The sequence below is a fragment of the Cydia strobilella genome, chromosome 20, assembly GCF_947568885.1.
Source record: "Cydia strobilella chromosome 20, ilCydStro3.1, whole genome shotgun sequence".
Taxonomy (NCBI): Eukaryota; Metazoa; Arthropoda; class Insecta; order Lepidoptera; family Tortricidae; genus Cydia; species Cydia strobilella.
Genome location: NC_086060.1, coordinates 12,825,343 through 12,852,937, shown reverse-complemented (window position 1 = coordinate 12,852,937; position 27,595 = coordinate 12,825,343). Strand labels below are relative to the sequence as shown.

Below are 27,595 nucleotides of genomic sequence, written 5' to 3'. Positions count from 1 at the left end.
TCAGATTTTTCTGGTGGTCATCAGACCGACCTCTATACGATCGTACCAAACTCAAATACCCCCCGAACCTCCTTCTGGGAGAACAATTATGTCAATCAGTCATCGGATTGCGGCTTTATAGTAGATACAAAAATACAAAATACAAATACAAAATACAAATATAATTACATGTAAAATGTTGCCAAGACGAAACCACAAGGCTCGCACTGTCAAAAAGTTATCAGATCCCATGTAGAGCCAAGCTTCTAACTCTATAAGCCCTAACTTCACAAAATCTACACCTTAGTCAAAATATGTGGCTTGGCCGTTTCGTTACTAGACGTGTGGATGCAATAAATATATGAATTAAAATGAATAGTGTGAATATAACTCACGAGCACGAGCGGGGGCGGCGCGGGAGGAGCGCGGCTTTTTAGGCGAGGGCTCTTTTTTCTTGTCTGAAAACCGAAATGACTCAAAATCAGCAAAGCAACATCATTAACACAGTTAAATTGACCAAGCCTGAACCTTACTCAGTGAGATAAATACTACTAATAGTCAATTAAATTAGTTGAAACTCTAGGTCCATGGGGTCCCAGCGCGCACAAGTTGTTTGCAGAAATCGCGAAGCGTCTGGTTGACGTAACTGGTGACCGAAGAGCTGGCGGCTTCCTCGCACAACGTATCAGCATTGCGATAAAGCGAGGAAATGCCGCCAACATCCTTGGTACAATGCCTGAAGGGCCTATTTTAAATTTAAGCTAGTTATTAATTTCGTTGTCTACCACTGTATATATCTTGTATGTAAATAAATGACTTTTTAATGTGTTTCTGTCATATAACTCATATATGCAATATAACTATACCATTGTCTACACTGTTAAAGAGTCTTTGATAAATTAAGTTTGGACGGCAAATGACGTCGGCGGCGTGAGTGGCACAAAATGTCGACAACGTGATTTACCGTCTTTGGCGGTCAAAAGGTTAACTGAGAATTCGTAAAGCTTATTGCGAAGACATAAGGTCCACCGATAACCGGTTAAGGGTGGCGTTTTAACGTTTCTTTGCCGTATATTTATCTACGCTAACTTTATAAAATGCGCACCAAATCAATTAGCTCCATGCATGAATTTAGTTTTATTTTTGGATTCTTAATTTATATCGTTGGAACACCGGAAATGATAAAAATACTTTTGTAAACCTTAACATTATTTTATTAAAAAATATTTAAAATGTTGAAAATTTTTGAGCGGTTGAAACGCTCATAATTTTTGGCGCGAATTCGACAGAGCGTGATGACGTCACACGTTGGGCGGCCCAACTGACGTTTGCTACTAATGACACTAATCTGTCGAACGCGTGACGTCACGTGGCGTTTCGAGCGTTTAGCTCACTAGCTTTTCGCGGGCAAATTTTTGTACTTTTTATTTATAATTTTAAGTAATTAAATGGTAATTTAAAAACGGAAATGCATTTGTAACATGATATAACGGTAACAAACATCCGAATAAAACATATTTCGTTCAAATATAAACTTCATGCATGAGGCTAATTGCTATTGTAGCGTACACGCACCTACTGGCGAATCGTATTTCCTCTTGCGGCCTCGCGGCGGACTCTTCACGGGCTCCACTATTGTTACCTAAAAAAAACACCACATTTGTATCAACATTAAATAACTCATAAAATACATTTTATATATAAATTGGTAGTCCGTTTAATGATGAAACAAATGGAAACTAGAAGCCAGGCGAGGTTCAAAGATTGAAAGAATTTATTTCGTAAAATGCACTTAATGCAGTGAGCTATTAGAAACGGGACACTAGCTAGTGTTAAGATAAATAGTGATGAATTGACATACCTTCTTCCCTTTAGGCTTGGCACCTTCTTTCGGGGCAGCCTCAGCCTTTTTGGCGGCTCTTCGCGGCGCGGGTGGACTCTTCACGACTTCAGTAATAGTTTTGCGTCCTCGTTTAGGCGCAGGCTCTTCCGCCTGCTCTTTAGCGGCGGTCTTACGTCCTTTCTTGGGTTCCGGACTCGCTGCTTTGGCGGCCTCTTTCTTGGATTCGGGGCCGGCTTTCGGTCTCGGAGCCGCTTTACGACCTTTCTTAGGCTCCGGGGTCGCTCTGGCGGGCTTTTTCTTCGCTTCCGGAGCGGCCGGGGCTCTGCGTCCCTTTCTCCTAGGCTCCGGCGTGGTCGGAACTTCAGTCTTTCCTTTAGGCGCCGGAGCTTTGGCAGTGTTTCCAGCTTTCTCATCTTTCGTCGTCGCGGGTGCTCGGCGACCCTTCTTTGGCTCCGGTGTGGCTCTCGCTTTCTGCGGAGTCCCTTTTTTCGGCGCCGCTTTACCTGCACGTTTTTGAGGCACTACGGCGGCCTCGCGTCGTCGACCGGCGGGGGCGGGGCCGGCTGCAGGGTTCTCGGCTCCGGTTGGCGCTTTCTTCGGTGACTCCTTAGGTTCGATCTTAGACCTCTTAGCTCTAGCGGCGGGCTGAGGTTTCAAGACTGGTGATGGTTTATGCAGGACTAGGCTAACTCGTGCGGCCTTCCTTCTAGCGGGCGATGCCACTGATGCCGCGACGGCTCGCTTGCGACTACGTTTCTCCGCGACGGGGGCGGGGCCGGCTGCAGGGTTCTCGGCTCCGGTTGGCGCTTTCTTCGGTGACTCCTTAGGTTCGATCTTGGACCTCTTAGCTCTAGCGGCGGGCTGAGGTTTCAAGACTGGTGATGGTTTATGCAGGACTAGGCTAACTCGTGCGGCCTTCCTTGTAGCGGCGACGGCTCGCTGGCGACTACGTTTCTCCGCGACGGGGGCGGGACTTGGCGCCGCTTTCTTTGATCTCGAGTGTTTAGTCGCAGGAGATTTGGGAAGCGGACTCTTTGTTACGGACTTTATAGAGCCTCTAGTCGGTTTCGAGCTTGCGGCCACGACTATTACGCGTAGTTTCTTAACGACTACTGTAAGGCTCTTAGCGGCAGTTTTCTTAGGAGTGGCGGCGTTTATGACCTTTTTCGATCTTGTCGTCTTAGGTGTGGGTGATTTTTTAGGAGATGCGGCCTTCGGAGTGAGAACTTTTTTAGCTCTTGTCGCTTTTTTAGGTGTTGGCGCCTTCTCAGGTGAAACTGTAGGCGTAGCAACCTTTTTACCGCTTGTTGGTTTTTTAGGCGTTACCTTTTTAGGTGTCGAGACCTTTTTCGCTCTTGTTGTTTTCTTGGGTGTGACCTTGGTCGGTGTCAAGGCCTTTTTCGCTCTTGTTGCTTTCTTGGGTGTGACCTTGGTCGGTGTCAAGACCTTTTTTGCTCTTGTTGCTTTCTTGGGTGTGACCTTGGTCGGGGTCAAGACCTTTTTCGCTCTTGTTGCTTTCTTGGGTGTGACCTTGGTCGGTGTCGAGACATTTTTCGCTCTTATTGCCATTTTAGGCATCGGTGACTTATTTGGTGTTGCCGGCTTAGCGACAGGTTTAGGCGCTGGAACTTCCTTAGATTCTTTGACAGTTGCAGGCGCTTTCTTGACCGCTACGGCTTTTTTAGGAGTAGGATTCTTAGGCTTATATGGTGATCTGAAAAAAAAAAAGATACATTGTAGCCGGTACTAAAGTTACTCACTTCATTACTCATTTCGGTAACTTCAGTAATGATACGTGAAAGAAAAATTTATTATGAGGGCAGCCAAGAAATTTTACCTATATTTTAATTTACTATAAGTATAGAAAAAAATTTGGTAAATATTGCTACTCTAAACCTACTCAAGGGTAGCAAAATAAATGACAAATAAACCAAAATTAAATTCTAATAAAAAAGCAACAAAGCTGGTGCTATATTTACCCTCTCGCAGGTTCTTGAATAGTGTTTAAGGCAGGCTGCACCGCGATGGGCGACATGCGCGCGAGCGTGGCATCCTCAGCGCGCGAGACTCGCCCCTTCACCGGCGTGGAATGAACCAACGCGCGCTTCTTCAACGGTAGCGACCTCTTTTTAGCCGAACGCGATTCTGGAGCTTTCTCTAGCGAGCGCTTCTTAATGGGCAGCGTGTGCTCCGCGTAGTTCTCCGCCGCGGAGCGCCCCGGGCCGACGCTGTTGCGAGAGCGAGAGGAAAGTATCGGCGTCCCGCCCGCGACCGTATCCGTAGCTAGTTTTTGTAGTTCGCGCATGACAGGTTTGCCCACACGTTTTTGTAACTCCTCCTCTAGCCATCCTTCGGGGTCGTTCACGATTGCGTCCCCGCTCAGAGACTTAGTGCGGCGGCGTTTGGCCGGTTTTTGAGCCGAACGGGCTACGAAAGTCTTGGAGTACGTCGCCCGCACGGGCGGCTTGCCCACTAGTCGGTCGAACATGACCTCCGCCGGTGCCGGCTCGTCTAGTAACCTAGCAACCCCGCTCACGTTCGGAGACGTCTGTGACTTCGATTGTCTGAAAAGCTTCTTCACCCCGCGCACGTCCCGAAGATCATTCTTCGGACTCCTCACTCGTAAAGCATCCTTCACTCCGGAAGCATCGAGTTCGTTCCTGGGATCGCGTTGGAACAGCTCCCGCACTCCACGTACGTCCGACAGATCGTCGCGCGGCTTCTTCTCGTTGAACAAGCTCTTGACGCCGGAAACTTGACGTAAATCGTCTTTGGGTGAAGCTTGGAAGGCCCGCTTGATGCCGCGGACGTCTCCGAAGCTGTCGCGAGGTGCGGCCGCGAACATGAGCTTGACCCCGGCCACGTCGGTTAAGTCGTTCTTTATAGAACGTCGCGCGCGAGGCGATGATTTCTTGGTGAATAATCGCTTGACGCCGCCAACGTCGGGGCCGGTTTCCTCATCTTCTTCGAGGCGGCGTGAGAATTCGCTCATGCTCTGCGATAGTTTCCGTTTCACCGGACTGTTGAACAAATGTTTCACTAAGCCGGAGTCTTCCAGGTTATCAATAATGGAACGGCGTGATCGGCTCTTCTTAGCCGACGAATGTTTGCTTTTAACCGCCTCCGGGGTCGGTTCGGCGACTCCCGTAGGCGTTACATCACCCGCACCCCGAACTAAGATCAAAGATTTGGATCGAATAGAGCCATGAGCATTTCTAGGCGCGTTCTGAGCGGCGAATGTTTTCCTACTTTCAAGCGCAGATATTCTTCCACGTTTGCGGGGAGGTTCGCCAGGAGAATCGGATACGGTAGCGTCCAAAAGGCTTCGAATGCTAAGTATGGGTGTGCCGGCATCTTCGGGGCTTCCCCGTTCTTCTGGAGTCACTTCTCCATCTGACACAGTCTCATTGCGAGCGCTGGTGTACCCTGCTGCTGTTGGTGAATGGTGTGATACATTAGGTGTTTTTCTCGAAGTTCTCGCTCTAGAAACTTTAGGCGATATCGCAGACGACGTTGCACGCGATTTTGCGGGTGATTTTGGAGATTTACTCGGCGAAGCTACTTTGGAAGACGCCAGCGGTGTATTGGATGAAGATTTCGCTGATTTCCTCGATGGAGGCGAAGCATTTCCTCTAGGGGACACGTCGGGACTAGGTTCAAATTCACGAATGCTACGCTTCGAGGTAGAGATAGCACTGACGCGCGATTTCTTGGCATCTTTAGGAGACTCGATAGGAAGACTTCTTGTCTTACGACTTGATGCCGAAAGTGTTATAGCTCCAGACTTTCTTGATGTGTTTTTAGGAGATTCAGTCGGAACACTATCATTTAGGTGACTGCGTGAACGTTTTGAAGGGGTGGGTGATTTCCCTGCAGATTTCCTTGTGGAAAAATCTCTGGGACTGACAATCTCAACAAGTTGGCTTCTTCGTTTTGTAGCAGAAAGACTCTTTCCTAGAGATTTTCTAGTAGAATCTGATAAAACGTCAAGTTGCGGAGATAGGACGCTATCGATAATTTTACTGCGAGAGTTACGAGTTGAAGTAGAGAGCGTCGTTCCTGCAGACTTTCTTGTAGAGTTATTCGCTGTTGGAGATTTTCTTGAGTCTTTTGGAGTTTCTAATGTGGCATTACTATCCAGTTGGCTTCGAGAACCACGTTTCGGTGTTTTGCCCAAAGATTTCCTTGTAGAATCTGCCAAAGCGTTAGGAGAATAAAATGGACTATCAGCTTGGCGTGAAGCACGTTTTGATTCAGAAAGAGTCAATACTGTGGACTTTCTTGTGGAATTATCTGAAGCATCAAGATTCGGAGATACGCTGTCAGTAACTTGGCTTCGTGAACCACGTTTTGAAGCCGCCAATGTTTTGCCTAAAGATTTTCTTGTAGAGTCAGCTAAGGCATCAAGTTGTGAAGATAACACACTATCGATGATTTTGCTGCGAGATCCTCGTTTTGAAGCAGAAAGGGACTTTCCTGTAGACTTTCTAGTAGAATTCTTCGTAGCGTCAGGAGAACTGAGAATACTTTCGACGTGACTGCGAGACCCACGTTTTGGTGTTTTGCCTAGAGACTTTCGTGTCGAATCGGCTAAAGCTTCAGTTTCTGGAGAGCTGAGGATAGTTTCGACGAGTTGACTTCGAGAGCCACGTTTTGAAACAGACAGTGTCTTTCCTAGTGATTTCCTTGTTGAATCCGACAAGTTATCAAGTTGTGGAGATAACACACTGTCAATAATTTTACTGCGAGAACCACGTTTTGAGACCGAGGACTTTTCTGTAGATTTCCGAGTTGAATCAGTCAAATCAGTCGGGGAACTGAGGACACTGTCAACTTGGCTTCGTGAGCTGCGTTTTGAAGCAGACAAAGTTTGAGACTTTGGCGATGCAGTGCTATTGAGTTGGCTACGAGAAGCTCGTTTTGAAGGAGAAAGTGTTTTTCCTGCAGACTGTCTTGGTGCATTTGAAACATTAGCTTTTGGAGATTTCAAAGGAGTAATAGAGTCAACTTGACTTCGAGAGCTGCGTTTCGTAGGAGAAGGTGATTTCCCTCCAGATTTTGTTATAGAGTTAACCGAGACATTTTCTTGAGATGCCACAGGTGACTTTCCTGAAGACTTTTTTGAGGATTTAGGTGAAACAACTAAAGAGTCAAGTGTGATATTGTCAATTTGGCTACGCGAGCCGCGTTTAGAGGCAGAAAGTGTATTTCCAAGAGATTTCCTTGTCGAGTCAGCCGAAACTTCCGGAGATTCAAGTACAGAACTATCGTCCAAGCGACTGCGGGAGTGTGAAGCGGAAAGCTTCTTACCCCGCGATTCTTTCAGAGAGCTAATAGAAATATTGCCTCTCGGCGATCCCAGCGTGACAGCGGCATCGCCACGAGACCTACGCTTCGTAGGCGATCGCGCTAGAGATTTTCTCGGCGAAATTCCTTTCGGAGACTCCTCCAACGCGTCGTCCCGAGTGCGAGGGTTACGTTTTGAAGCGGAGGGCACCCCGCTCAGAGACTTTTTCATAGATTCAATGGAAACGTTCGTCGGAGACTCGAGAAGATCGCCAGCGTCGAGCCGACTGCGAAATCCACGTTTCGCCGCAGTCGAGAGATTACCTAGAGATTTCTGCGACGAATCGAGCGAGATATAGGTCCGAGGAGATTCAGGGTAGCCGTCGTTGAGGCTACGGGAGCGTTTCGAAGCCGATTTCACTAGTTTCCTCGACGATTTAGGGGAGTCATCCTCCATGGAATCTATAGTCCTCGTGCTATCGTCAAGTCTGGAGCGGCTGCGAGCGCCGCGGGACCTCCTGGTGCCGAGTGCAGGCGCTCGCGGCGCATGCTCGGGAGTCGTCAACGTTCCATCCGCAGGCGCCGCACGCGTCGCCAGCGGGGTGCTCGCCCCGAAGCCTGCACGCGAAGGGGATCCTGCCGACCCGTACACGGAGCGCGACGTGTCGGAGTCTAGAGATACGAGATCGACGAGGGAGTAGGCTTCTAGATCGCGACGGCGCGGCGATCCCGTTCTGTTGCTGCACTCTGTGACGAACGTGTCCGAGTTTTCCAGAGCTTTTTGGACGATTATAGAGCCTCTTGCCGACTTTAAAGAGCGGGGAGACGCGGGCGAGGCGCGAGCGGGCGTTCGGGTCCTCGCCGACGCCCCGAGCGGGGAGCCCAGGCTCGCTAGCATTCGTTCGCTCCGGGAATGTATGGAGCGGCGCGGAGATGGCGACGGAGGCGCACTGGAGTACCGTAAAGTCCCATCCTCGGTGGCATCTCTTGTAGTACTCGATACCATAAGAATATCGTCGTCTTCAGAGTGATTCTCGAGATTGCTGAGATCGAATTTGATAGATTCCGTCTTGCGGGAGCGACCAGTCTTGAGAGCGGATTTTGGTGGGTTAGGCGGGGCGGGTGAACGGCGGGATGACGTTTCCGAGTCCGTGATTTCTAGGACCGATACCTAGTGAAAACGAAAATAATAACTGATAGGAAAGCAAATTAAATGTGGGTAGCGGAAATTAAATACAAAAGTGTTCACCAATTTTTTTAAATAAAGAAGAAAAGTGTGTCTATTCCATTTATCACTTTTATCCTTCGGATTGAGATGTGTTGACTTTTAAAATGAAAAATATTAGCATCTTTTAGTTTTATACTGCGTCTGACTTGAAATATGGTAGATGAGCTAAGCAGTTGCATTAAAAAAAAAACATACACACTTTGGCTCTGAGTTCACATAACCAAGCAAAATCTATGCTATACACGGTGTTTTTTTAAAGTCCGTTAATTTCAAGGGTGCATTCCTGAGCTGTTATCAACACGCTTTTAATAACTTTTTGCGAAAAAATAAAATAAAAAAATTAACTATGCCATTCAGTTTCCTCAAATGTACTTAGCCATACCCCGAAGTTAACGTAGTTATAAAAAAACACGGTGTATACATCAAAATTAAAAATTCATCTCTCTTTTTCTTTTTCGCATTCCTCAAGGAATCGAGACGTCGATAGACGATTTTCAAATTTCGACATTTCTAGCAGTCCCCTAAGATAATATGTGGCAGGGTTGATATGATTTAAATTTTTAAAAAAATCATTGATTTAAATCATGAAATTTTTACTACAACCAAATCGGCTCAAAATTGTTTAGGGAATTCCCTGGACCACTACGGCACGCACACTTGTGCAAGCGAGTCATAGCGTAACAGCGCAAACTATAATACGAGACGCATGGTACCGAAACAGTTCCAGGATTCCCCGAAACTAAAACACGAGACGCATTTCGCTTTTCGCCCGGTCATTCGTAATTGACTAGTGAAAGAGTGAATACAACAAAAAGATGTCTGGAAAAAAAAAGATGCTGTGTGGGTTTATTTCCATGAAAAAGAGCAAGAAAATTAAAAAATTAAAAAAATCTGATTTTAATCAAATAAATTAGATTTAAAACAAATTAATCGGATTATTATGATTTTTTTTAATAAAAATCATGATTTTATCAACCATGATATGTGGGCATTTCTATTTAAAATTCTACCAAAAAATATTGTGTTAGAATTGGGAATTTTTTATATTATCTCTACTCAGAATCACGAGATTTTTTTCATTTTTACTAAGAAAAAAAGTGTCACTAAAAATTTCTGTTTGGTTACAGTTTTCAATACAACCTATGACCGTTACAAAATTAACAAAAAAATGTGTATGAAATTTTGGGGACACTTTTTTCTCGTATTAGGATTGAAAGAGCTCGGGATTCTGAGTGGAAATAATACAAAAATTCCTTAATCTAAAATACAAGTTGGGGGTACAACTTTAAATAGAAATGCCCATCCGATAGAATTTTAAAATACAACGACTAGCAAGTACACATACAGCTTTACTTACCGACCGTTTCCCCGAGTTCCTCTTATTACTCTTCCTGGTGGACTTCTCCGGCGTCTCAGCCACTAACGCCTGCGGAGTGGACCTCGTGGACTTGCTGCCAGCGTTCAGGGTGCTCCGGCCTCCAGGCGTCCGGGCGGCCGGGCTCCGCTTCTTGGCCACAAAGGTCGGGGTCCTGGGGCTGGGGAGTTTGGACTTTGGCGTGTGACCCGTCATCAGCATTAAAGCTGCTTGTTTTGTGTGATCTGGTGAATAAAAATAGACTTTTAGTAAATTTCTGAACGGTATAAAATATTTTGGTGTATTATTTTTTACTTTTGATGATCCGGGATTCAAAGCGGCGTGGCGGGCGCCGGCGCCGGCGTCGCGCGCATGCGCAGCGAGTATAGGGAGGCGTACACTAACCAATACGGAGCGGCGCCTGTATCTTCGTGACGCGAACTTTAGTCGGTCTCGGAGCGGGAGTGAGCGCCTTGCGCAGCACGGCGAGCCGCAGCGGCGTGGCGGGCGCCGGCGCCGGCGTCGCGCGCATGCGCAGCGAGTATAGGGAGGCGTACACTAACCAATACGGAGCGGCGCCTGTATCTTCGTGACGCGAACTTTAGTCGGTCTCGGAGCGGGAGTGAGCGCCTTGCGCAGCACGGCGAGCCGCAGCGGCGTGGCGGGCGCCGGCGCCGGCGTCGCGCGCATGCGCAGCGAGTATAGGGAGGCGTACACTAACCAATACGGAGCGGCGCCTGTATCTTCGTGACGCGAACTTTAGTCGGTCTCGGAGCGGGAGTGAGCGCCTTGCGCAGCACGGCGAGCCGCAGCGGCGTGGCGGGCGCCGGCGCCGGCGTCGCGCGCATGCGCAGCGAGTATAGGGAGGCGTACACTAACCAATACGGAGCGGCGCCTGTATCTTCGTGACGCGAACTTTAGTCGGTCTCGGAGCGGGAGTGAGCGCCTTGCGCAGCACGGCGAGCCGCAGCGGCGTGGCGGGCGCCGGCGCCGGCGTCGCGCGCATGCGCAGCGAGTATAGGGAGGCGTACACTAACCAATACGGAGCGGCGCCTGTATCTTCGTGACGCGAACTTTAGTCGGTCTCGGAGCGGGAGTGAGCGCCTTGCGCAGCACGGCGAGCCGCAGCGGCGTGGCGGGCGCCGGCGCCGGCGTCGCGCGCATGCGCAGCGAGTATAGGGAGGCGTACACTAACCAATACGGAGCGGCGCCTGTATCTTCGTGACGCGAACTTTAGTCGGTCTCGGAGCGGGAGTGAGCGCCTTGCGCAGCACGGCGAGCCGCAGCGGCGTGGCGGGCGCCGGCGCCGGCGTCGCGCGCATGCGCAGCGAGTATAGGGAGGCGTACACTAACCAATACGGAGCGGCGCCTGTATCTTCGTGACGCGAACTTTAGTCGGTCTCGGAGCGGGAGTGAGCGCCTTGCGCAGCACGGCGAGCCGCAGCGGCGTGGCGGGCGCCGGCGCCGGCGTCGCGCGCATGCGCAGCGAGTATAGGGAGGCGTACACTAACCAATACGGAGCGGCGCCTGTATCTTCGTGACGCGAACTTTAGTCGGTCTCGGAGCGGGAGTGAGCGCCTTGCGCAGCACGGCGAGCCGCAGCGGCGTGGCGGGCGCCGGCGCCGGCGTCGCGCGCATGCGCAGCGAGTATAGGGAGGCGTACACTAACCAATACGGAGCGGCGCCTGTATCTTCGTGACGCGAACTTTAGTCGGTCTCGGAGCGGGAGTGAGCGCCTTGCGCAGCACGGCGAGCCGCAGCGGCGTGGCGGGCGCCGGCGCCGGCGTCGCGCGCATGCGCAGCGAGTATAGGGAGGCGTACACTAACCAATACGGAGCGGCGCCTGTATCTTCGTGACGCGAACTTTAGTCGGTCTCGGAGCGGGAGTGAGCGCCTTGCGCAGCACGGCGAGCCGCAGCGGCGTGGCGGGCGCCGGCGCCGGCGTCGCGCGCATGCGCAGCGAGTATAGGGAGGCGTACACTAACCAATACGGAGCGGCGCCTGTATCTTCGTGACGCGAACTTTAGTCGGTCTCGGAGCGGGAGTGAGCGCCTTGCGCAGCACGGCGAGCCGCAGCGGCGTGGCGGGCGCCGGCGCCGGCGTCGCGCGCATGCGCAGCGAGTATAGGGAGGCGTACACTAACCAATACGGAGCGGCGCCTGTATCTTCGTGACGCGAACTTTAGTCGGTCTCGGAGCGGGAGTGAGCGCCTTGCGCAGCACGGCGAGCCGCAGCGGCGTGGCGGGCGCCGGCGCCGGCGTCGCGCGCATGCGCAGCGAGTATAGGGAGGCGTACACTAACCAATACGGAGCGGCGCCTGTATCTTCGTGACGCGAACTTTAGTCGGTCTCGGAGCGGGAGTGAGCGCCTTGCGCAGCACGGCGAGCCGCAGCGGCGTGGCGGGCGCCGGCGCCGGCGTCGCGCGCATGCGCAGCGAGTATAGGGAGGCGTACACTAACCAATACGGAGCGGCGCCTGTATCTTCGTGACGCGAACTTTAGTCGGTCTCGGAGCGGGAGTGAGCGCCTTGCGCAGCACGGCGAGCCGCAGCGGCGTGGCGGGCGCCGGCGCCGGCGTCGCGCGCATGCGCAGCGAGTATAGGGAGGCGTACACTAACCAATACGGAGCGGCGCCTGTATCTTCGTGACGCGAACTTTAGTCGGTCTCGGAGCGGGAGTGAGCGCCTTGCGCAGCACGGCGAGCCGCAGCGGCGTGGCGGGCGCCGGCGCCGGCGTCGCGCGCATGCGCAGCGAGTATAGGGAGGCGTACACTAACCAATACGGAGCGGCGCCTGTATCTTCGTGACGCGAACTTTAGTCGGTTTCGGAGCGGGAGTGAGCGCCTTGCGCAGCACGGCGAGCCGCAGCGGCGTGGCGGGCGCCGGCGCCGGCGTCGCGCGCATGCGCAGCGAGTATAGGGAGGCGTACACTAACCAATACGGAGCGGCGCCTGTATCTTCGTGACGCGAACTTTAGTCGGTCTCGGAGCGGGAGTGAGCGCCTTGCGCAGCACGGCGAGCCGCAGCGGCGTGGCGGGCGCCGGCGCCGGCGTCGCGCGCATGCGCAGCGAGTATAGGGAGGCGTACACTAACCAATACGGAGCGGCGCCTGTATCTTCGTGACGCGAACTTTAGTCGGTCTCGGAGCGGGAGTGAGCGCCTTGCGCAGCACGGCGAGCCGCAGCGGCGTGGCGGGCGCCGGCGCCGGCGTCGCGCGCATGCGCAGCGAGTATAGGGAGGCGTACACTAACCAATACGGAGCGGCGCCTGTATCTTCGTGACGCGAACTTTAGTCGGTCTCGGAGCGGGAGTGAGCGCCTTGCGCAGCACGGCGAGCCGCAGCGGCGTGGCGGGCGCCGGCGCCGGCGTCGCGCGCATGCGCAGCGAGTATAGGGAGGCGTACACTAACCAATACGGAGCGGCGCCTGTATCTTCGTGACGCGAACTTTAGTCGGTCTCGGAGCGGGAGTGAGCGCCTTGCGCAGCACGGCGAGCCGCAGCGGCGTGGCGGGCGCCGGCGCCGGCGTCGCGCGCATGCGCAGCGAGTATAGGGAGGCGTACACTAACCAATACGGAGCGGCGCCTGTATCTTCGTGACGCGAACTTTAGTCGGTCTCGGAGCGGGAGTGAGCGCCTTGCGCAGCACGGCGAGCCGCAGCGGCGTGGCGGGCGCCGGCGCCGGCGTCGCGCGCATGCGCAGCGAGTATAGGGAGGCGTACACTAACCAATACGGAGCGGCGCCTGTATCTTCGTGACGCGAACTTTAGTCGGTCTCGGAGCGGGAGTGAGCGCCTTGCGCAGCACGGCGAGCCGCAGCGGCGTGGCGGGCGCCGGCGCCGGCGTCGCGCGCATGCGCAGCGAGTATAGGGAGGCGTACACTAACCAATACGGAGCGGCGCCTGTATCTTCGTGACGCGAACTTTAGTCGGTCTCGGAGCGGGAGTGAGCGCCTTGCGCAGCACGGCGAGCCGCAGCGGCGTGGCGGGCGCCGGCGCCGGCGTCGCGCGCATGCGCAGCGAGTATAGGGAGGCGTACACTAACCAATACGGAGCGGCGCCTGTATCTTCGTGACGCGAACTTTAGTCGGTCTCGGAGCGGGAGTGAGCGCCTTGCGCAGCACGGCGAGCCGCAGCGGCGTGGCGGGCGCCGGCGCCGGCGTCGCGCGCATGCGCAGCGAGTATAGGGAGGCGTACACTAACCAATACGGAGCGGCGCCTGTATCTTCGTGACGCGAACTTTAGTCGGTCTCGGAGCGGGAGTGAGCGCCTTGCGCAGCACGGCGAGCCGCAGCGGCGTGGCGGGCGCCGGCGCCGGCGTCGCGCGCATGCGCAGCGAGTATAGGGAGGCGTACACTAACCAATACGGAGCGGCGCCTGTATCTTCGTGACGCGAACTTTAGTCGGTCTCGGAGCGGGAGTGAGCGCCTTGCGCAGCACGGCGAGCCGCAGCGGCGTGGCGGGCGCCGGCGCCGGCGTCGCGCGCATGCGCAGCGAGTATAGGGAGGCGTACACTAACCAATACGGAGCGGCGCCTGTATCTTCGTGACGCGAACTTTAGTCGGTCTCGGAGCGGGAGTGAGCGCCTTGCGCAGCACGGCGAGCCGCAGCGGCGTGGCGGGCGCCGGCGCCGGCGTCGCGCGCATGCGCAGCGAGTATAGGGAGGCGTACACTAACCAATACGGAGCGGCGCCTGTATCTTCGTGACGCGAACTTTAGTCGGTCTCGGAGCGGGAGTGAGCGCCTTGCGCAGCACGGCGAGCCGCAGCGGCGTGGCGGGCGCCGGCGCCGGCGTCGCGCGCATGCGCAGCGAGTATAGGGAGGCGTACACTAACCAATACGGAGCGGCGCCTGTATCTTCGTGACGCGAACTTTAGTCGGTCTCGGAGCGGGAGTGAGCGCCTTGCGCAGCACGGCGAGCCGCAGCGGCGTGGCGGGCGCCGGCGCCGGCGTCGCGCGCATGCGCAGCGAGTATAGGGAGGCGTACACTAACCAATACGGAGCGGCGCCTGTATCTTCGTGACGCGAACTTTAGTCGGTCTCGGAGCGGGAGTGAGCGCCTTGCGCAGCACGGCGAGCCGCAGCGGCGTGGCGGGCGCCGGCGCCGGCGTCGCGCGCATGCGCAGCGAGTATAGGGAGGCGTACACTAACCAATACGGAGCGGCGCCTGTATCTTCGTGACGCGAACTTTAGTCGGTTTCGGAGCGGGAGTGAGCGCCTTGCGCAGCACGGCGAGCCGCAGCGGCGTGGCGGGCGCCGGCGCCGGCGTCGCGCGCATGCGCAGCGAGTATAGGGAGGCGTACACTAACCAATACGGAGCGGCGCCTGTATCTTCGTGACGCGAACTTTAGTCGGTCTCGGAGCGGGAGTGAGCGCCTTGCGCAGCACGGCGAGCCGCAGCGGCGTGGCGGGCGCCGGCGCCGGCGTCGCGCGCATGCGCAGCGAGTATAGGGAGGCGTACACTAACCAATACGGAGCGGCGCCTGTATCTTCGTGACGCGAACTTTAGTCGGTCTCGGAGCGGGAGTGAGCGCCTTGCGCAGCACGGCGAGCCGCAGCGGCGTGGCGGGCGCCGGCGCCGGCGTCGCGCGCATGCGCAGCGAGTATAGGGAGGCGTACACTAACCAATACGGAGCGGCGCCTGTATCTTCGTGACGCGAACTTTAGTCGGTTTCGGAGCGGGAGTGAGCGCCTTGCGCAGCACGGCGAGCCGCAGCGGCGTGGCGGGCGCCGGCGCCGGCGTCGCGCGCATGCGCAGCGAGTATAGGGAGGCGTACACTAACCAATACGGAGCGGCGCCTGTATCTTCGTGACGCGAACTTTAGTCGGTCTCGGAGCGGGAGTGAGCGCCTTGCGCAGCACGGCGAGCCGCAGCGGCGTGGCGGGCGCCGGCGCCGGCGTCGCGCGCATGCGCAGCGAGTATAGGGAGGCGTACACTAACCAATACGGAGCGGCGCCTGTATCTTCGTGACGCGAACTTTAGTCGGTCTCGGAGCGGGAGTGAGCGCCTTGCGCAGCACGGCGAGCCGCAGCGGCGTGGCGGGCGCCGGCGCCGGCGTCGCGCGCATGCGCAGCGAGTATAGGGAGGCGTACACTAACCAATACGGAGCGGCGCCTGTATCTTCGTGACGCGAACTTTAGTCGGTCTCGGAGCGGGAGTGAGCGCCTTGCGCAGCACGGCGAGCCGCAGCGGCGTGGCGGGCGCCGGCGCCGGCGTCGCGCGCATGCGCAGCGAGCCGCCGCGCGCGCGCCCCCCGTCTCCGCGCCGGGACTCGATCCATAGCGTCGCCTGTACATATACATAGTAACAGTGTCTACTGTCTAGTGACCGTGTGCAAGTGCGTGTGCGCAATGTTGCAGTAGAAACGTTCACACGAAATGTTTCCAGTGACTCACATTTTACTTTTGTTTAAAAATGCCGTTTAAATTCATTTCGTGGGAGTCACGTTACTTGCGACAATTTCTCAATGTGTTGTCGCTTCGACGGCGTGTTAAAGTTTAACAATAACAGTGGTATTGAAGTCTATTGATTTGTCTAATTTTTATAGGTCGAAGGCCTCATCGTGAGGTGGTACGTGATCGGTCCCCGACCTAAATTCTGACAATAGCAAATTAGTTTTGAATGATTCACGGTTAGTTTCACTAGACTTATATTGACCGGGATATAGACCGTGATTACCTTTTGCATTGTATATAAGGTAATCACGGTCTATATCCTGGTCAATTTAAGTCTAATAACAAACTAGACTACATAAACTTAAAAGACAAAAATTTACTCATCAAATTTCACAAGAATCGGTTCAGAAATGTGGGGAAAAATCGGACAGTAGTAAGTAAAGTATAAAAACCTTGGTAGGCGTGTGTAAGCGAGCGCTGGCGGACTTGCGCGACGAGCCGTGCCCGTGCCCGTGCGGGTGCGAGTGCGGGTGCGGGTGCGGGTGCGGAGACACCGCTAGCCGAGGGCTTGTCGACTCTACACGTGGACAAATTCACAATATTTTACTATTCAAGTATTAACCACCTTATCTACTAATGTGAAAATAGTTGTCGATCGCTCTCGCAGACTTCCAAGATACAGGCTCAGCCCAGTTTAAAGTCTGATGGATATCCCTGCACATGTATACGACCTTTATGATAATAAATAATTTGAATTCACATATCTGTATTTTAAACATTAGGAAAACTTGTAAGCTATAGAAAACTTTAATTACACACAGAATGTTTAGTATATTTAATAATAGTAATAAAAACCGGCCGTGCTCATCGACATCACCATCCCCCATGATGAGAAACTCGTGAAAGCCAAGAAGGACAAGTCCAGTAAGTACCTAGACTTGGCTCACGAGATAACCGCCATGTGGAATGTTGATTCGACGATCATTGTCCCGATAGTCGTTTCAGCGATCGGTCTCATAGCGTAGAGTCTCGACCAACACCTAGAGAGACTCTCGGTAGGTGGTTGGATCAAGGGTCAGATGCAGAAGGCGGTGATCTTGGACACGGCGCGGATAGTCCGCCGGTTCCTCTCTCTGCGGCCCTGACCACCGGCAGCTTGGGCCCTGCCCCGCTGCTGGCGGCACCCTAGGTTAGGTTTTTCATAATGTGTTTATATGTATTTTGTATTAAATATTGTTAACGCGCACACAAAACCTATCATCATATCTAGTGACAGCATTATACATGCATTTCTTATTTAGTCGCATTACAAAAATCATAGCAACAGGACGTGTTTTAATTTCCCACTCAATAATGAACCTTACTGCATTCAACATATGGTCCAAACGATCCGGATAAGGAAAAAGTGCATCGAGCGCCCGCCGTCGGACACCTGGCCGCGAGAACAAAAGAATGTGATAAGCAAGCCGCTAAAAACAAGTTAAAAATATACGATTTCAATGCAATTTAGTTTCAACTTACAATTTACTTCAAAAACGTTGTGTTTACTTGTGTTTTTACGTAAATAAGTGAAGATTTAAGTTACGAAAAATGTCTACGGTGGATCAATTAATGACTGTTTTGCAAGATACGGCAAGTTTACTTCAGAAAACACAAGTGAATTTAAGGAAATGCCCTAAGGCACGATTAACAAGAGGTTATGTTGAGGCGAGATTAAGTTGCATACAAGGGTACTGGGCGACGTTCAAACAAACACATCAAGAACTTATAAAGGTTATGCCACGCGAAGAACGAGCTGTTACGCAATATTTTATTAACGAGGAATACTTTATTTACGAAGATTTATACTTGAACATTGAAGGCGATCTTAAGGACTTATTGAACAGCAACACGAAACAAATCAACCCCAATATATGTAACTCGGATAACCAGGTGGGAAAATTACCTCGAATTCAACTTCCAAGTTTTACTGGTGGTTATGAACAATGGCCCACTTTTAAAGATTTGTTTTTGTCAATAGTGCATAACAATGCGTCGCTTAGTAATGTACAAAAATTGCATTATTTGAAGACCAGTGTATCCGGCGAGGCAGAGGCGATTTTAAAGCACGTTCAAATTACTGAAAGTAATTATACACAAGCGTGGGACATTCTGCAAAAGCGTTATGGAAATAAAAAGTTAATAGTGAATTCTATATTGAAGCGGTTATTTATGCAAAAGAAATTAAATACTCAGTCAGCCACTCAACTGAAATCATTATTGGATACTACAACTGAATGCTTAAATAGTTTACAAAATTTGAACATGGCCACCGATTCCTGGGATCCGTTAATCATTTTTCTGGTAGTGCAGAAATTGGACCCGGAGTCGCACAAGGATTGGGAGGAGTACGCTCACAAGGATGATTCCGAGGAATTGCCCAAGTGGACAGACTTCGTCAAATTTCTGGAAGCTAAATTCCGAACGCTAGAGCTCATCACCGCTTCTTCATCAACTCCGCGCGAAAGAAATGTAGTCAAAGAACGCACGTTCCACGCCACAGAATCACAAACAGAGAAGAGTTGTGTCATGTGTAAAGGTAATCACACACTCGCTCATTGTAAAGAATTTACAAAAATGCTACCTACTGAGAGATGTGAATATACAAAAAACAATAGGCTATGTTACAATTGTCTGGCACCAGGACATGCGGTTTACAAGTGTCGATTGCCCATGTCATGCCGTATATGTCGCAAGCGCCATCATTCACTCGTTCATGTGTCGAAGAGCCCGGAAACAGTACAGCAAGAAAGCAATACTCAATCGACGCCCTCCAAGGTCAACGAGACTGAAACAGAAATTCAAGCTACCATGGTAATTGCATCTCACCACACAGCTAGACATAGTGATGGCTTATTAGCAACTGCAATCGTAAACGTAAAGAGTGAGCAAGGGCACACCATTGCACTCAGGGCTCTGATCGACCCGTGCTCACAGGCATCTTTCATTAGTGAGAAAGCGGCTCAATTACTTAAACTTAAAAGAGAGTCAACAAGAGCAAGCATAACGGGATTGGGGCCTATAAAGGCGAACGCAAATCAAGTGGTTCAATTAGAGGTTTCGTCGCAATATCTAACGTCGTATTCCATACAGCTTCGAGCCTATGTGATTTCCAAGCAATTGACCACTCAAATGCCCGTGAAAACTATGAATACAAGCAACTGGTCTCACATACACAATCTACACCTGGCCGATCCAAGTTACAACACACCAGGTCCAGTAGATCTTCTCCTTGGAGTTAAAGTATATGCACAGATTATTCAAGAAGATACAACAATAATCAAGGGTCCACCGGGTACACCATGTACTCAGAAAACATACTTCGGCTGGATCCTGTTTGGAGATAATGGAGAGACGGATACAAGTACACAAGAAAAATCTTTCATTACGATGCATCATCAAGTCGATGTTGATGATTTATTAAAGACGATATGGGAGGTTGAACCAGACACAAAGAGAACATTAACTGAAGAAGAACAAACATGTGAAAGAATTTACGAAAGTACCTACAAAAGAAATGAAGAAGGAAGATACATCGTCAAATTACCTTTAAAGACAGAAGTACCAAGAGCATGTGAAGGAAACACACGAGAAATAGCACAGAACAGATTAATACAACTAGAGAGAAGATTTCTAAAAATGCCAAAGCTTAAAGAAGAATATGTAAAGGTGATTGATGATTACATCGAACAGAAGCACATGGAAAAGGTACCGACAGAAGAAATACATACAAAGAAGAGTGTATACTTAGCCCACCATGCAATTATTCGAGAAGAGAAGGAAACTACAAAAACGCGCGTCGTGTACGACGCGTCTTGTAAGGGTACCAATGGTTTCTCATTGAACGACGACCTCCTTGTTGGGCCAGTTTTACAAGAAGATTTGAGAAGTTTGATCATGAGATGGCGAATGCACGCTATATGCTTCGTCTCAGACATTCACAAGATGTATCGGATGGTGCTGACAACTAAAGAAGATTCCGACTATCAAAGAATTTTATGGAGAAGTAGCAGTGACAAGGAAATAGAAGATTACCGTCTCCTGACAGTAACCTTTGGAACAGCTTCAGCTCCATATCTGGCAGTTAAAACATTGCAACAGCTGGCTATAGATGAAGGAGACGAGTTTCCTATTGCATCAAAGATGATCACAGAAGACTTCTACGTCGACGATCTGATGTCAGGATGTGACACCACCGAACAAGCCATAGAAGCCAGCAATCAATTGCAAGAAGTTATGCGAAAAGGTGGATTTCAGCTTAAGAAATGGTCATCCAATAGTGTTGAGTTTATGCGCAATTTGAAACCCGAAGACAGATCAGCTAATGCACATCTTGATTTAAACATGGACGGCACAATCAAGGCACTTGGTGTCCAATGGAACATGGGAACAGACCAGTTCGAGTACAACCTTAACCTTCCAGAAGTAAACAATCACATCAGCAAACGAACAATTTTGTCTGATATCCAGAAACTGTTTGACCCTCTGGGCTGGATCTCACCGTGTGTACTGATGGCCAAAATATTGATACAGAAGTTGTGGCTGGCAAAGGTGAACTGGGACGAAGAACTTAGTCAACCCTTGAAAGACGAATGGCTTCAATTAAGAGCAGACTTGAGACATGTCAATGAGATCCATGTTGATAGATGGCTTGACACTTTCAGCACTGAAGGAGCAAATATTCAGATACACGGATTCAGTGACGCCTCTATCTCCGCCTACGGTGCAGCCGTTTACATTAGAGTAGAAAAGGCAGATGGTACAGTCAAAACAAGGTTGATTGCTTCGAGGACAAGGGTCTCTCCCGTGAAGACTGTCTCTTTGCCTAGATTGGAACTGTGTGGAGCTGTTGTGTTGGCAAAATTGTTACGACAAGTCAGCCTTGCTATGAGAATACCGGCTTCACAAATTTTCGCATGGACAGACTCTTCCATTGTAATTTCATGGATTTTTGGCGAACCACAAAGGTGGAAAACGTTTGTGGCAAACAGAGTTGTGGAAATAACAAACAATGTTAGTCAAAATCAATGGCATCATGTCACTTCAGAGGATAACCCCGCCGACATTGCATCCAGAGGAATGTACTTGTCAGAGTTGAAGACTTCTAAGCTATGGTGGGAAGGACCAGAATGGCTATCTAGAAAGGAAATAGAATACAGAAGACCAAATGTCATTTCCACAGACATAGAAAGGAAAAATGTGATACAAACACATTTAAACGTGTACGGAAGCGAAAAAGAGAGAAATTTGGCAGAGCAATTTAAAGAATTTGATAATTTACAAGAACTGATAAAAACAATGACATATTGCCGCAAATTTCTGAACATGAAAAAACTACAAATAGACAATTTAAAATTAACTACTCATGACTTGGACCACACACTGCAGATATGTGTAAGACTTGTACAAAAAGAAGAATTTGGAGAAGAAATAGATAGATTAACGACAAACAAACAAGTACACAAACGGAGCCCTATAAAATCTTTAAATCCCTATTTGGAAGAAGGTCTACTAAGAGTAGGAGGAAGGCTTAGACTTGCAAACATAAATAATGAAGAAAAGCATCCCTTAATATTGGGTAACAAAAACAACTTAACACCTCTTATAATAGCCGATGCACACGTGAAGACCTTGCACGGTGGAATAACACTCACAATGAGTTATTTACGTTCCAAATTTTGGATTATAAAGTCAAAGAATTTGGTAAAGGCTCACGTCAATAAATGCCTTGTATGCGTCAGACAAAACGCTGCTCCTAAACCACAGCTGATGGGAGACCTGCCTAGAGAACGAGTCACGCCTGCCAGACCGTTTTTACATAGCGGCGTCGACTTTGCAGGACCTTTCACTACCCTAATGTCTAAGGGTAGAGGAGCAAAGACTACGAAGACGTATGTAGCTATATTTATATGCTTATCAGTTAAATGCATACATCTAGAGCTAGTCAGTGACCTGACTTCTGAAGCTTTTATAGCTGCCTTCAAGAGATTTGTAGCCAGGAGAGGGAGATGCAACCATTTGTGGAGCGACCAAGGACGAAATTTTGTTGGCGCCAATAAGGAATTGATTAATGCATGGAAAGAGGCACAACTAGAGTTTACTGGAGAAATTTCCGAGTCCTTGGCTAAAGATGGTACGCAGTGGCATTTCATCCCCGCCTATAGTCCGAATTTTGGTGGTCTATGGGAGTCTGGTGTAAAATCCCTGAAACATCACCTAAAAAGGATCATCGCCTCTCACCTTACCTTCGAGGAATTTTACACGGTCCTTTGCGAAATTGAGGCATGCTTGAATTCAAGGCCGTTATGTCCAATTGATAACGACGATACAGACAGCATAGAACCCCTTACACCCGGGCACTTTCTGATCGGCGAAGCACCCATAAACGTCCCATCGCCCGACTTGAAGGATGTTAGAATGAGCTCACTATCACGATGGCAGCACACACAGAAATTGGTCAGAGACCTTTGGTGTAGATGGCAGCAAGAGTACCTGTCACGTTTGCAACAGCGACCAAAGTGGTTGAAAAGAGTAGAAGAGTTCAAAGAGGGACAGATTGTTCTCATTAAAACCGACAATCTTCCACCTGGAAAATGGGCTCTCGGCCGAATCGTCGCTAAACATCCAGGTCCAGACCATATTACGCGAGTGTATAGTGTTAAAAGTGGTGATAGTGTGGTGAAAAGACCTGTTACAAAACTATGCTTATTACCAATAGAGATTAATGATTAATGTATCAATCTATTTTGCATGCTTTCAATTTATTAAAATGTATAATTGTTTTTTAAAGGACTTAGTAGTCCTTTGGCCGGCGGTATGTTAACGCGCACACAAAACCTATCATCATATCTAGTGACAGCATTATACATGCATTTCTTATTAGTCGCATTACAAAAATCATAGCAACAGGACGTGTTTTAATTTCCCACTCAATAATGAACCTTACTGCATTCAACAAATATTTAAAAAAAAAGTAAATAAATAATTTTAATTTATTATGATTTTTGTAATCAATTTTTATTATGTAATTGACAATGTATGATTAATACCGAATAAAAATCTATCTATCTATCTATTGTTTTTGTACGTGTTTTTGTATTTTATTTTTATATCCATATTATAAAATAACCTAACCCAAGATATAAAAGAAATAAATGAAATAATAATAATAAGACGTTTATTCAAGAAGTTGTAACATAGGTACATAATAAAAGTACACGAGGTGCGTAGTATTTCTGTTTCCTGAGTAGAAATAATGGCTATTGGTATAGAAACCGACTGGACAAAAACGAGAATCCACTACGAGCAGTCAAACCAAAAATTTGCTCTTTTTAATTGAATACGTATTGATTCAGTAAATTTATTAATCCTTTACTCGCCTTTTTAGGGTTCCGCACCCAAAGGGTAAAAACGGGACCCTATTACTAAGACTCCGCTGTCCGTCTGTCTGTCTGTCACCAGGCTGTATCTCATGAACCGTGATAGCTAGACATTTGAAATTTTCACAGATGATGTATTTCTGTTGCTGCTATAACAACAAATACTAAAAAGTACGAAACCATCGGTGCGCGAGTCCGACTCGCACTTGGCCGGTTTTTACGATACTTTTCATTTGCATCTAAAAACATCATTCAATTTGAAAAATATTTTACATAATTTTACAAGCAAGCTATCAAAGCTCCCTAAACTATATATATATAAAACGACTTACCATTCTGGTTATCAGTATTTCTTCTCTGAGGTTGAACAATTGCCACTTGCTTTCCACCAGCACCCGAACTTGCTGTAGAATTTCCAATGTAAATATTATTAAGACAATAGTGGACACATGTAGTCTCCATTTTCTTCCCTGGATATTGACATCATGGAAAATATTTTTACACAATTGATTGTATATTCCATAGCTATTCATAAGTATAGGCAGTTGACTGGTTGACTTGAATGAATTGAAAGAGGTTTTTTAATACAGTTGCTCAAAAAGTGCTACTTTTCGTGGCTGTTTAGCGTGCGGAAAGTTGGTTTTAGCGAACTAGTGCTTTTTACTTTTCCTTTTTTTAAATTTGTACTTGTTCCAATTCATGACTACTTATTGATGAGTGTTAATATTAAATTCCTTTAAACGTCGACAACGTCGTCGTAATCAACATAAAAACCTAGTGTTAATGTAAGAATCCGAAAAATATGCATATTTCATATTTTATTACTTACCTCTTCATCATTATAAGTATTTTAACACGTTTGTTTTTTAATGTTGAAAAACCGTTCTTAATAAGTTGTCTGAATGGAACGGAACGCCTGTCAAAGAAGAGGCGTTTTTTCTTACTGCAAGAATGTTTTTAGTTTCCAAAGGCAACATTCGATATTGTTTTTATAAATATACAATACACAAATAATCGTAAATAACGATATTTAAGTAATAATAGTACAATGTTTTATATTTACAGTTGTTTCTGTCTTATAGAACATGCATTTGAAAAAAAACTCATTGAAGTGGGTTCAATAATAATAACAAAATCCATTCTAGTCGAATACAAGCTAAAAAAAACACCTCTTCATAATGTCAATGTCTAGGCCATGTGTTCAAAAAAAAAATGACAATGTCAATGATGTCACAGAATTTATTTAATTATTTATTTATTTTTCGGAGAACCAACAGCTATCAATTATACAATAGTTATACAATATAAAAGTATTAATAATATAAAAGTTTCGAATTCCTTACTTGTTGTTTTTCTTATTTTTTACGCAACTGTATTAAAAAACGTTGTTCGATACACGTGCGGAAATGTCATTCTTCACTCGTCCTTTGAAGCCTAGCTTGAAGTACTCGTGAGGTGATGACATACTTTCCGCACTAGCATCGAAATGTACTATTGCAGTTGTCTGAGAAAAGTAGGAATTGTAATAAATATGGTTTAGAATACATACCCGGCATGGAGGCGCGATGTCGCAGTTCCAGAGCCAACTGTACGTCGCGGTCGGGCGCGCGCGGCGGCGCCGCCATCGTGCCGCGGCGGCTCCCGCGGGGGGGGGCCGTCGGCAGCGCTAGGGCTAAAATATACTAACACATGATATTCTGTGCCTTAACAAACACGTTACATCTCATACAGATACAGTGAAATAAAGATTCATCACGCACCGCACGGTTACTGTTTAATTTTTGCATATGAGAGTCATTGATTATCCTCTCTAAGATGTTATATGTGAGGAAGTCAATGCCATACTAGAAAAACAGTCAGGGTAAAATGAAGTATAAGACCCGGCAGAAGCATATGCAATGATGCTTGTTGCCCTTACAGACAGACGAAGACAATAAAAAGAACCATTCAACAACTACACTGCTAAGAATATGCAACTAATTAAAAAGAATAAGTCACTATGTCAGTAACACACTTACCTGGCTGTGTCTTGTTCCGTTTCGGTGCTAGAGGTGTGTCATACTCCCAGCGCAGTTTGCGGCCACATATGTCCAGTTCGTCTCCATGTTGTAGAGCGCACACACTCACTGGTGCGCCATTTACTTCTGTAGTGCCCGATCCAACGTTCCGCACCACAGTCTGTCATACAACAAGTTTACACTTAATGAAAAACAAGGGGGTGAATCAGTAAAATAACAGGAAAAGTGCAATCCATACTAATATTATAAATGCGAAAATTTATCTGTGTGTAACCTCTTCACGCTTAAACCGTTGAACCAATTTAGTTGAAATTTGGCATAGAGATAGTTTCGAGTCCCGGGGAAGGACAGGATAGTTTTTATGTCAGAAATCATCCCTAAAACAGGGGGGTGAAATTGAGATATTTAATGAATTGCCTGATAGTTGATGTCAAGCAATTAAGCTTATGCTCAAATTGAATGATTGCTATTACACTTTATCCAGGCGCTAAACTTATTCTAGCTGCTGGTAGTGCTGGTACTGATTCCAGGCATACAAAGTCGCGGGCAAACGCTAGTATAGTATAATGACAAAATATTTGTAAATATGATTAATATAACATTTCAAATCCTGCTTTGTACTAATAAAATAACAAAAATCTTGCATTAAACACCAGATAAAAGAGATATTTTGGCTAAGTTGCAATTGTCTCCATCCCTCAAGTGTCTGTAGGAAGGGATGTGTTAAGCCATTACCACTTATAATGATAACAATTAAAAATCACTAAGTACTTAATCTAATCAAATTATTAATAGAGATAGAGATAGAGAGATAGAAATCTTTATTTGCATACCAGTATGTTACATAAGGTACATAATGGACCCTGGAAGGGTATGGCAAAACATGTTATTCACTATAATATTTTTTTTTTTTTTTTTTTTTTTTTACTTTATTTAGAACACAAACAGTCACATATACAAATGGGTTTGAAGTACAAATGTACTTAACATACTTAAGAAAACAGACCTGGAGGTTCATTAGTAAGTACATAATGTTAACATACACACTAAACAGCAAAGATAAAAAGGAGATAAAAGAAAAACATGAGCCTACGGTTGTCCTACCGGAAAGCCGGAAAGTTACATTTATACATTTACTTATTTATATTTATACTTGACATATTAAAACAACTTATGTCTAAGTTTCATTCTAAGACTAGACAGGGAAGTGTGAAAAGGATCAATGTCATGTAGGTGCTTATTATAATATATACTACTTATTAATATAATATCACTAGTATTCATCATACAAAGAATATTCCATTAGAATAGATTATCAATAAGCAGTACGAACCTGATTAGCATGCACTGTTATGGTGGCATGATGCGGGCTGACCTCGGGCAGCAGCACGCGAATGTCGCAGGCAGCGCTGCGCCCCAGCGTGCACATGCCCGAGCCCAGCACGAAGCTCTTGCTCTTGGCGCGGCCCGCGCGGTCCAGCACCACCAGCCGTCCCGCCATGTCTGCGCCACACAAACAAATCTTCACCTATGTTGTTACAATCAAACGAGATTATCGCTATCGCTGTTTCTTCAAAATTGGCACGCCGTTTAAATTAATTACGTCAAGAGACGTAGCGCACCAAAATATATGTATCCAAATTTAAAAGAAACACTGTAATGTTATCGTAAACACACTTTTTTATTACCGCAAGCCGGTAGCATCATGTATATTATAAAGTACTTACTCGTGTCAAGTTTTCTGAGCCGGTTTACGCGATATACATAGCATAATCATCAAATAGAATCTAAGCGGATTGTCTTAGTACACCACACGATAAAAAAATCAGTTTCCACACAATTATACATGAAGTTTAATATCCGATTTTGGTCATTCTTTTTCAACGGACAAGTCGGACAAAAAATGATGCCAGTAATGGCGTCCCAACCAAACTTCGTGTCCGAAAGCGCGGGGAACGTAAACTGCCACAGAGTGTAAAAAACATATATTGGAACAGTTCAAGTAGATGACATCACAGTTTTCAATTACAGTACAGTCTGGCAAAAAAGAGTAAAATTTAAAAAGTGGCAACACCATAG

At 48.1% G+C, this 27,595-nt stretch overlaps 1 protein-coding gene across 1 annotated transcript; it reads right to left on the bottom strand.

Annotated features, from left to right (window-relative positions):
- Window positions 1-51: 51 nt before the first annotated feature.
- LOC134750802 (serine/arginine repetitive matrix protein 2-like) lies at window positions 52-27,436 on the bottom strand. Its single transcript, XM_063686046.1, has 14 exons — window positions 27,244-27,436; window positions 26,850-27,019; window positions 25,517-25,676; window positions 25,048-25,170; window positions 23,831-23,902; window positions 16,533-16,657; window positions 15,784-15,973; window positions 9,694-9,935; window positions 3,802-8,279; window positions 2,575-3,536; window positions 1,841-2,544; window positions 1,555-1,621; window positions 375-437; window positions 52-74 (listed from the first exon to the last, which is right to left on the bottom strand). Exons 2-14 carry the CDS (start codon window positions 27,015-27,017, stop codon window positions 52-54), a joined length of 7,377 nt encoding a protein of 2,458 aa, XP_063542116.1. The 5' UTR covers window positions 27,018-27,019; window positions 27,244-27,436.
- Window positions 27,437-27,595: the final 159 nt, after the last annotated feature.